This window comes from Ictalurus punctatus, chromosome 7, assembly GCF_001660625.3.
Source record: "Ictalurus punctatus breed USDA103 chromosome 7, Coco_2.0, whole genome shotgun sequence".
Lineage (NCBI taxonomy): Eukaryota > Metazoa > Chordata > Actinopteri > Siluriformes > Ictaluridae > Ictalurus > Ictalurus punctatus.
Window position 1 is genome coordinate 21498847 of NC_030422.2, and position 11592 is coordinate 21510438.

An 11592-nucleotide genomic window follows, 5' to 3' on the forward strand; every position below is an offset into this window, starting at 1 on the left:
AAAAGCAAAAACACTGCTAGAGGGAAAGTAAAGGGAGGTTGTTTTATTTATTTTTTTTGCATGCGCTTGTACTGTAGCTTGCCCTCTAGTGTTATTTTTTGCAGAAGACTGACAAAACAATGTCCCAGTGTTTTGAATTGCATTTCACAGTACATTCTCTTCTGAAGACAAACTTGTGTAGAAAGGCAGTATTCATACTGACTCACAGAAGATCTCATCACAGCAGCATGTCATAGCCTACTCTAGATGGTATGACTTTTCATCATCATGAACAAATCTGAGTGGGTGGCAGATATGTGTAAAACAGGCATATTCTGGTGAAATCATGTGTTCTTGCAGGTTAATCGAGTCGGCTGTAGTGGCACCTCCAAATAAAGCTTTCCAGTCAATTAAAATCACACCTAATCACACATGGAAGTTAAGGTCTGTAATTAAGTGAGTAGTAAATCACTAAAGTGGACAGCTGATCCAGTGTAGTTTGTAAAAAAAAGGGAAACGGGAGAAAGCCAGAGCTAATTGCTGATGAATGTCATATGCTGGTGTTTCCTGTTCCTGCTCCTGTAGGATTTGCCCTGAACTGGAAATTGTACTGTACATAACATTGTCCAGTAAAACCAACTTTCACAGAATTATTAATTACAATGACGCAGCTGATACGAGAAAGAGAAAGTATGTGCTGTGTTACATCAAGTAGGTTTGCAAAGTATTGACAATTGGTGACAGTTGGTGTTTTTTTCTGCTTTATAATAATAAACGTTGTACAATTCCACAATAATCATCGGCACTGTAAAATAACATCACCAAATATATCAATTTGAACGGAGTTGAATTTATATCAAATGTCTAATGATAAGATTATGATCAAACAAATGTAAGATTATTCAGTTCATTATCAAATATGTTTTGTATTCCAAACTTGAAATTTCAACAATTTACATCTGTAAAGATGTAAATGCTTGAAAAAATGATAAAATCCTTACTACATAAATGTTCTTGCTTCAATCACGTAAAGTTAATGAAATGCTAGATACGTTTATGTTTATTCAAGATAGTTCCTCTTGCTGTCTTTTTTTCAGTGAGCACGTGAATTGCTTCTATTCGAATGCAACTTTCGTTTCCAAGAAAGTGTGAGTACATGAAGAAGACCTCATACAAATTCATGCCAGTAATGCTTTATTTTAGCCTTTTTTATTCTAAGTAAAAACATGCAAAACTATGGTGTATAAATAATTATTGAATGCATCAAATGCGACGTTTTCTCTATTGATTCAAATTAACACAGCTCACAGAGTGAGGATGTAGAAAATAAGGGAAAATAAGATTATTAGTCCTGGAGATCCCTTTAGAAGCATCTAAGCATTCTAACTGTGAAATTTGTGTTTTGTCTATTCAGAAATACTGCTTTTTTTCCTCTCGCTTATAAGCACCTATAATTCATGCATATAACTTGAGGCTAGGCCTATCTATGTTATAGGCATTGGAGTGTACTGAAATACGTTTAGTCTGGTCTCCAACCAGAGATCTCTAAAAGCAGTAACAAGAGCAGAAACAGTGTGCTGCTGCAACAAAAATCTATATTTTAATCTATTTGCCATAATCCTATTTTACTCTGTCTACAATGAAGACCCAATTACAAATGCCCCCACGTGAGAACTGATGCTACACAGATACTGTATTCACTCTCGGTCCAAAGGTCCAGGAGTCATGTGGAAACAGATTCAGCATTTTCTGGTTAGGACATTATGGTATACCATACAGTCCGATCCCATCAGAACCCTAAAAAAAAGGCTCAACCACCCATCTCATCCCTGTTACCTGGCTTAATCTGAACAAAATTATTGTAGTAACAGGTCAAATACATTTTGGTTATTCCACAGATCTCCACCTGATCTTAGAGGGGTTAAAAAGAAGTTAATTTTTTCAACTGTAAACACATTACATTCCACTGCAGTCTTGAAACTTATAAGCAACATTTATTTATTGTTCAGTAACTGCTTTATCCTGGTCAGGGTCGTTGTGGATTCAGAGTCTATCCAGGGAACACTGGACATGAGACAGGAATACATCCATTGCTGGTCATATGAAGGGGCAATTTAGAATAGGCATTACACCAAACTGCATGTTGTTTTTTTGGGAGAGATGAAACCAGAGAACCTGGAGGAAACCCACACAGCTTCAGGAAGAACATGTGAAACTCCACACAGGTACTAACATGAGCTCAGGATCAAACTGGGAACCCTGAAGCTATGAGGCACAAACACTACCCACTGTGCCACTGTGAAACTCATGAGCAACACTGATACAATTAATTAAGCACTAGTCCGTTTAATTGTGTGCTTAGAAAGGAAAATGCAAAGAAATCTTTTGTAACACATTCCGTAACACATTGTTGCTCAGTCCCAGTTCTAGAGACTCATTCATGATATCCCTATTCACACACTAAGTGAAAGGACTAAACCTCTAGGGTTAGGATTAGTGAGGGTTTTACTCAATCAATGCAAATCATTCTGTCCTTTCCTGTCATTAATTCCAAAACAAATCTGGCAGGTGTCACTTGTATTATGTAGATAAATTACTGATGTGTCTAGAGAGATGGATGTAGCAGATTTCCCTGGGGGTGAGGGATTAAATTGTTTCAGCTTCATTCATCACAAAAACGAACTGGAATTCCCCAGTCCCTGAAGGATAACATTGAGTGATCTGAAGAAAATATACTATTGAGATTGAGCGAAAGGAAGTGGAATGTTTTAACAGTAGATGAAGCCACACTTCTTGTTCAAATTTCAACTGAACGCGTTTTGTTTTTTTTTTTTTTAACAAATATTCAGTGGTATGCAGGAAATGTTGAAATGATATTCCTACCTTTCATTGATGTAAGAGCACGTGTCACTCTAGGACACAATGAATAGGATGCAGATGTTATTCCACATGAGCGAACTCAATGACAGTAAGTAAAAGCAAGCACATCAAGTGGTACTGTAAATCTTTTTTCCCAGAGGCAATCAGACTGCACCCTTTCTGCAGGGAAGGATTCCTAAAACCTAAACATTGAGTGCTTTACTGTTGAGTCAGTAGGATGTTTATACATATAGAGTTATAACGAATATTTAGATTTGCATTACCCATTATTGATTTATAACTACATGTATTTTTTAAACAAATCTATACAAAAAAACAACACAAACATTTCTTTGAATAAAGTACGATAAAATACTTATATCTTATTTTATGAGGCATATTTAAGAATAAATAGCCAAGAAATTTATGTCTGTATAATGAAACCTGAAAGTGCAGCCTGTTGTCTTCAATGGAGAACAGTCATCCAGATAGGTGAAGCAAGGTGATTTACTATAAATTTCATATTAAAAATATTCAAATTCATCATGAATCTCGTCTTCCAAATAAATCATTTCTCAGCAGTAACAGGTTGCTTTAATCAGAGCTGATGCTGAAAGATGCCATGCACTTACCCATTATTCTTAATGAAAGCCTATCTGGGCAAGTGGCAATGCCAGGTGTCTATGTATTAACACAAATGTGCAATACATTAGACATGAAGTGTCGAGTGTCAGTCTGCTTCTATATGTATAAAATGTCCCACGATAAGGCCACTCACTTCCCCAAACATATGCACAGGAGCAGCAAGTGGCAGGAAGTGCTCTCTGACTGTCTGGATCAGATGGAAGGGCAAAAATTCTAAAATCATTAGGACACTACTGCCTCCTGGTGGCCAAGAAGCACATAGCAGGGATGTTCCGAAATACTTTCCACTTGCGCAAAAGCTACACTGAACACACTGTTTCACCTGAGACATCAACTATTTCAGCTTCTTTTTTTTTCTTCCCCCCCCACAAAGGATCAGATATATAAGGTATAAAACACAACACAGCATGTTGTTATGGGGGGGAGGGTTTTATCAATGATGGTTGAGTCATGTGTTACCACCCTTACGTTTCCATTATCAGCACCACCCAAAGTGTTTTGTTTCTCACATCACATGAATTTGCAAACAATTACAACTTATTCGTTCACATTCATTCATACACTACAGAGACTTTGGACATGCTGATCAGCTTACCATACAAATCTTTGGACTGGGGGAAGAAACCAGAGTACCCAGAGGAAATCCCCCAGCACGGGGAGAACATGCAAACTCTGGGCACACACAGAGCCGAGGCAGGAATTGAACTCCCAACCCTATAGGTGTTACACGAACGTGCTAACCACTAAGCCACTCCACCCTGGAGACTCTTAGGAAATGTAACCTTGTCACCAATTACAAATTTTAGAAAGAAAGAAATGATTTCAGTCAGGGTTGAAAAGAAGTTAAAACTTGTGTTCTAGTATATTTATATAGAATTTTTTAAGTATAGCTGGAATTATCAAGGAAAAACCTAAGACAATGTATACAGTGTTGATAAAAACTACTTTATTTGAAACCATAAAATACACAGAATTCGATTACACACTGAAGTCAATACAAATCCTCATGAAGGGTTGTGTATGTTCAGATCTTAAACACAACACAGTCAGTTTATAACAAAGGCATTATGCATGGATTGACTTCATTATTGGCAGCACTGCATGATAAACATTTTTTAAACAAAAGTCCTTGCTTTACAAATGAGTGGCCACACTGAGGTATAGCACTTTACTGGCTAGAACACTGTCACTGTCTTTGTTTGAGGTGGATGCTTTATTTATTTCTTTTTTTTTTTAAAGCGATGTAGTATTGACTAGTAGCCAGCATATATATGAAGAAGTTCCTGTAAACACTTCTCGCAGTTCATTGGTCTCTTGGCATGACTTTTCTTTTTCAGGACACATTCTAAACGGAAGACTGAAAAGCCCAGCTGTCAGAATCTGTCAGCCATGTTTCTGCTGTTAGAGTTCTCCTGCATCGTGTGTTTGACCATCTTCCTCTCGCTTGCTCTCCGACTCTACAGTTGATCCCTTCACACCCAAGTCTCCTTTCCACACCTCTTTTAGACATTCTGATAAAGAGTGGAGTAGGCAGAAGAAAAAAAAAAAAAAATCACTTGCGAATATCTGACTATATTTTGTATATATATTATTTTGTATAGCATTTCCAGTGTAAAGGAGTTCAGAAAACTATTTATATGCCTAAATATTATATTATATCCTTCAACTCTTATATCTCACTTGTCTTAAGGTTTTTATGGAAAAATAATTTAGAGAGAAATAAAGTGCAAAATGTTCATTCAGAATAATTAACCAAATAACAAAATATAACATCATGCTTAAAAAAAATCCAGAGTGACTATTTTGTTGTTTTATTTGGTTGTTTTATATGCAAAATCTTTTCACCCAGTTATTCAATACACTCTGTGTGTGTGTGTGTGTGTGTGTGTGTGTGTGTGTGTGTGTGTGTGTGTGTTTACTGTATGTAGTTCTCTCACCTGACTCTGAATCTGTCAGGACGTGAGCTTCACACAGAAATTTCTCCAGTCTCTCCCCCTGGTGATTGAAGTACCAGTCCTCTACCACCTCCTCATATTCCTCCAACATGGTCTCACACTGAAACATAATAGCAAGTGTTACCTTCTACACATCCCCATCAGCTTATAACATGGTCTCATGTTGAAATATATACAGGTGTTGGTTACAAACCTTCTCTCATGCTGTCACATTGGAGCTTACACATGCTGTGGGTTACTAAATCACTTCCACTACCCTGTTCTACATTTCACACATTTCTCAGACAAACACTCTCAAACAAACTAAAACACACATTCACTTGAGGGATTTTCAATAGCCGGTTATTACCTGTCTCTTCATCTCTGCCACCTCTACTGACGGCTCATCCCACAGCTCATAGGGGATGCCTAGCTCCACCTTCACCCCCTTATTAACCAGGTTCTTCAGTGTGTTCATGGTCTGACTGGTGCCCTGTGCAACACACACACAAATGACACAACTTTCATCACAAACTCTTAAATCCATTATCGCTTACTGATGGAAAGAGAATGTTGTGGCTCTCGTCTGTTTATATCAGCCTTCATCGCCCACTGGAGATGAAAAAGTGACTCACCACTGGTGCATGATATAAACCTGCTGTTTCTATTTGAGTCATGAGAGTTTCTATTTGATTTGAGGACAGTATGGGAAAAATTATATCCTAGAGCTGGGCAATATTACAATACAATATTAGTATTGTGAGCATTGTGTCACATTACACTTTTCGGAGAGATTGTTGGTATCGTAGTATCTTTGTGAGATCTTTCGATCCATTTAAAAAATCTTCTTTTTTTTTTTACATTTAAAATTTCTCCTTTTTAAATAATTTCATCTTGTTGACATAAAATAAAAATATTAAAGACTTTTTCATTATCTCTGATTGTAATTGTTTTGTGCCTTCCAGACTGTTGACTGCAAATTTAAAGGAATATTCCAGTATTTTCCAATCTCTATCCACTCGATCTGTAGCATATCAGTTTGTAATATTGTTAAAAATTTTCATTCGTTTGTACAAAAGACCGGATGTTCCTCAAGTATTATATCTTGTAGTATTATGTTTTGCTGAATTTGATCTAACCTGCATCATCAGGTTTTACAAAGACTTGTGGAGTCCACAGCAGTTGGGGTACACTTTATCGTGAAAGAAAAAAGAGGAATGTACCAAATATCCTAATCTTCACTCAAGTTGTTCCTAATAACATTTGTAATGAATGAATTACAAAAATAGAAGCACTTTCACTAGTGGTATCAGCCTTCTGGACTCAGCTGTATACAAATTCTTCCATTTTAGATAACCTTGTGTTGGATGTGGCAATAAGAGGAGTTAAACCACCTTGGCATATCGAAGGCTCCCAGGTCTCTCAGCATGGACACTGTACTGCAGTATTCCCTCACAGATATTGTCCACAGCTTCTGTTAATCTTGTTTCCCTTGTAACAAACACACACACACACACACACACACACACACACACGTACACAATCAAAAGATGAGCACCAGTAATACACTCTTATGCTTTCAGTATAGATTACAAATGGATGTAATTAACAACCCAAAACCATGTCAATCTATCTGCCCTTCATCTAGCGGAGCTTCCTCAGCTTTTCCACATTACAACCCCTAGCAATAATTATGGAATCAACACACTTAAGAGGACGTTCACCCGGCTTTTTTTTTTTTTTTACTTCGTAGCAAATAAACAAGTCACAGATGTGACACAAAACAGTTTTTGTTTAATTGCTGAATATTCTGGCTTCATGAAACCTACCTCAAACAATTTAAATGAAATAATTATAATTAATATTTTTCCAGATCAAGGGAGGAAAAATTAGTACTTTGTTGCGCCACCTCCAGCTTTTATGACGGCGATTTCATAAGTCATGTGGCGATTTCATAATTTGTGCCAGGGGTTGTAGACAGTGACACTATGGTTCACTTACGAGGTGTTGTACTTAATTTTGCGTTTGCGTTTTCCAGTGTCCAGCACTTCTCCAAGCTCCAGGACCTCTTTCGAGCGGCCGGTCTTTTCCAAAGTCGCCTGCAGCTCTACTGTCAAAAACTTGCACACTGTCAAAGACAAAGAATACAACTATAAGTAAGGGGTGCAAATAAGATACACATTATGAAACAATTCAGCTAGATAATTATAAGGATAATTTTTCACAGCACTGTGTATATGTATGTATATGTGTGTAGTATTACACAAAGTATTAGTATGAACTGCAGTATTAATGCCGTATTAGTATGAACTGCATTCATAATGGGGTTCAACTGGACTAGACACAACCAGGCCTGATTACAGTTCAATCAAATCAACACTTAAGTAGAACTTTTCAACAGCATGAAGTTGGTTAAAAGATCTTACCCATTTACACACTATGCAAAATTGAAAGAAATTCCAGAAATGATGAGGATGAGCATGATTGAAATACATCAGTATGGGAAGGGTTACAAAGCTATTTCAAAGGCTCTGGGACTCCAAAGAACCAGGAGTGATAGCCATTATCTCCAAATGGAAAAACTCAGCACAGTAGTGAACCTTCCCAGAAAATTCCAAAATTCCTCCAAGAGCATGGCAACTACTCACCCAGGAAGTCATAAAAGAGCCAAGAACTTCCTCAAATGAACTACAGGCCTCTCTTGCATCAATAAAGGTCACTGTGCATGACTCCACTATCAGAAAGACAGTATGACAGACAGTAGGGCAAAAATGGCATACATGGAAGAGTGGTGAGGTGAAAACCACTGCTAACCCAGAAGAACATTAAGGCTCGTCTGAATTTTGGCAAAACACACCTTGATGATCCTCAAACATTTTGGGAGAATGTTCTGTGGATTGAGGAGTCAAAAGTGGAACTGTTTGGAAGACAGGGGTCCTGGTACATCTGGCGTAAACCAAACACAGAATTCCACAAAAAGAACATCATACCTACGGTCAAGCATGGTAGTGGAAGTGTGATGGTGTGGGGATGCTTTGAGGGAAACATGTATTCTGCGCTCTACCAGAAAATCCTAAAGGAGAATATCCAGTCTTCAGTCCGTAAATTGAAACTCAAGCACAACTGGATTATGCAGCAAGACAATGATCCAGAACATAGGAGTAAATCCTAGTCCTAGAAGTAAGTGAAAGACTGATCTCCAGTTATCGGAAGCGTTTGGTTGCAGTTATTGCTGCTAAAGGTGGCACAACCAGATTTTTTTTGTAATTAACACTTTTATTGATTCACAAGTTAACACAAATAGACAAAGAACATAAATAATGAATCAAACTATTTGAACATAAATCCTCACTATAACCCCTCCCCCTACCAACCTCCCACCCCACCCTGGTCCCCCCACGAACACCCCTGTGGTCAATAGAATATAAACTCACATGTCCTAAATAAATAAATAAATAAATAAATAAATAAATAAATAAATAAATCACAATTTTAAAAAAAGAAGAAAAAAAAGGAAAATACAATAATCAGGTATAATCATAGACTAAACTCTAAATTATACTCTCCACTGCCCCTCCTCGAGAGTCCCCCAAAAACGCCAAATAACTGCTCCATTTCTTCCTGAAAGAATTCCAAACTCCAATCCTTCTGCTCGACCCCTCCTCAAAGGCAGCCACCCTCCCCATCTCCACACACCACTCTGGAAACGAGGGCGCTCCATCTGATTTCCATCCCCTTAAAATAACCTGTCTACCAATCACACTGGTCAAAACCCAATCTTTTTTGTACCCATCCTCCAATTTTGTGACCTCCCCATCTCCCAAAATACAGAGTCTAGGGCAAAACAAGATCTGTGTTCAACATCTCACATACAAAGCTCTGCACCTTACACCAAAATTCTTGGATCTTACGACACCCCCAAAAAACATGGGTAGTGTCTCCATCTCTTGAATGGCATCGCCAGCAGGTGGGTGTGTCTTTAAGACCGAGCCTATACAATTTAGAGGGTGTCCAATAGAACCGATGTAAAATCTTAAATTGTATAAAGCGCACCCTTGCGTCTCTAGATGCAGTTTTTATATTTTTTAAAATCCTAGCCCACTCTCCTTCCCCCAGTTCCAAATTTAAATCTTTCTCCCATAATCTCTTGAGAGTGGTCGAGACTCCATCCCCTAGACTCTGAATCAGTAAGGAGTAATACACTGATGCTTCATGCCCTCTTCCAAAAGCAGAAATCACCTCTCCCAGAGTATCAGCTGCTTTAGGGGGGTGCATGCTACTCCCAAAAATCGTACAGAGCAAGTGGCGTCGTTGAAGATACCAAAAAAACAGATCTGGGGATCCCAAAATGTTTAACCAATTTTTCAAAAGATATCATCACACCACTCTCAAAGATCACCGAGTGTATTAACCCCCCTCATGATCCACTCTGACCAACAAAAAGGGGACTTATTAATACGTAGTTTGGGGTTTAGCCATAGGCTCGAGGCAACATTGAGATAAATATCAGAATCAAACACTCTGGACACTCTTGTCCACACTGAGTGCAGATGTGAAATAACGGGGTGTGATTTAACTTCTCTGGTTAGATTAATGGAAAGGCTTTGCAGTGGCAAAATAGGGGCAAGAACTTCTTGTTCAATGCAGAACCAGGGAGGGGCTCTCTCAGGTGGAAGTGACCAATGAGCCAAATGTCTGAGACCAAATGCATAATAATAAAACAGAATCTTGGGTAGGCCTAGCCCATCCTTGTCAACCGACCTATGTAACTTATTGAAATTTAACCTGGGACGCTTACCATTCCAAATAAAAGACTTTGCTATACTCTCAAATTGCTTGAAATAAGAAAGAGGGACATCTATAGGGAGAGATTGTAGCAGGTAGTCACAACCAGATTTTAGTTTTAAGGGGGAAATTACTTTTTCATATTGGTGAACGGTGTTGGATAACTTTTTTTTTTTGCTTCAATAATGTTTTTTTAAATAAAAACTATTGTATTGTGCATTTACTCAGGATGCATTTGTTTTATGTTGTATTTTGTTTGAAGATATCAAACAATGTATATATATATATATATATATATATATATATATATATATATATATATAAAGAGCAAATGAGTATTGCTAGGTTGAGAGAAGTTGGGAGGCAGATAAAAATATAATGGTCTTGTGGCACAAAATAATATCACTACAAAACCTACTGTGAGTTTTACAATCTTATACTGCTGTACATGTTAGGTTTAAGTACCAAAAAATATATAAATCTCTGTGTCTCGTGGGAAAATATGATATCTCTATTTCCATCTTTCAGCACCAACTCTAAACTCAATGTCTTACTGATCAGAAAGCAGCTCAGCAGGTCGTTGTTGTACCTTCACATCTATTTGGAAGCCTTTCTTCCTGTTCCGCCTCTGCAAAGCTGAACATAAACAATACAAATAAACATAAAACTTCCATGACGACTTTATTTAGTACTAAAATCATAAATACTTGAGTATAAAAAAAAAACTACAGCCACATCGACAGTCTTAAGTAGCCAAGAAGAATGAAACTGAGCATGCGCATTGCAGACAGTAGGCTGAGGGAAGGGTTGCCAGATTCAGTCTTTTCGCCAAAATGGACGCTAACTGTTAATACAAACTATAGAGGGTACTTAGTTCTAGTTCAAGTAAATTACCGAAATATGAGATACTCTACCGACAATGGGAATCTTACATTACGAAATAATAGAAGCTTATAATCAAATATAGAAAATAAATCCTATAGATTTATGCAAAGTTAATTTTTCAAGTACATATTGAAGAAAAAAGTAGTCCGTTTCCTGCAGCAAAGTAATAGCCATAGCTGACCACGTGTTATTGTGCTATTCTTTCATTAAAATTGTAACCTAAGAATTAAAATAAATATATAAAATTCCCTCACAGAAAAAAATGTGTATCTAGTTATTAAGAGTTTTCATCCGATTTTAGACCACAAAGTGCTATAAAAATATAAAATAAAATAAAGTAGATTAAAATGTTTGTTGCCTTTTGAATGTAATCTAGCATTAATACACATTGTTACTATGGAAAATGTGTATAATAAAATTAATAGAAAAAAACTGAGTTAGAAATTGTACATTTGAAACATTTCATGCATGGCTCAAAGAGCATTTTTAGCCTTTTTGCGTTGTA

General features: G+C 37.2%; 1 protein-coding gene across 5 annotated transcripts; it reads right to left on the bottom strand.

Annotated features, from left to right (window-relative positions):
• Positions 1-4407: 4407 nt before the first annotated feature.
• cnpy4 (canopy FGF signaling regulator 4) lies at positions 4408-11590 on the bottom strand. Of its 5 annotated transcripts, none has more exons than XM_053681629.1 (7): positions 11538-11590; positions 10792-10838; positions 7419-7545; positions 6812-6908; positions 5788-5910; positions 5421-5538; positions 4408-4994 (listed from the first exon to the last, which is right to left on the bottom strand). In XM_053681629.1, the coding sequence occupies exons 1-7, from the start codon at positions 11555-11557 to the stop codon at positions 4885-4887; spliced, it is 642 nt and encodes a 213-aa protein (XP_053537604.1). In that variant the 5' UTR covers positions 11558-11590; the 3' UTR covers positions 4408-4884. The 5 variants fall into 5 exon arrangements, with proteins under 5 accessions (XP_053537604.1, XP_053537603.1, XP_053537602.1 ...); XM_053681628.1 differs by lacking the exon at positions 11538-11590 and adding an exon at positions 10938-10999; XM_053681627.1 differs by lacking the exon at positions 11538-11590 and adding an exon at positions 10932-10954.
• Positions 11591-11592: the final 2 nt, after the last annotated feature.

Excerpts from the sequence above, each read along its gene's own strand:
- cnpy4 (XM_017471488.3), bottom strand. The coding sequence starts at position 10,903 with ATGATTTTAGTACTAAATAAAGTCGTCATGGAAGTTTTATGTTTATTT. Across the intron at positions 7,546-10,791 it reads GCTTCCAAATAGATGTGAAG|TGTGCAAGTTTTTGACAGTA; the intron begins GTACAACAACGA and ends TGTCTTTGACAG. Across the intron at positions 6,909-7,418 it reads AAAATTAAGTACAACACCTC|GGAAACAAGATTAACAGAAG; the intron begins GTAAGTGAACCA and ends GTTTGTTACAAG.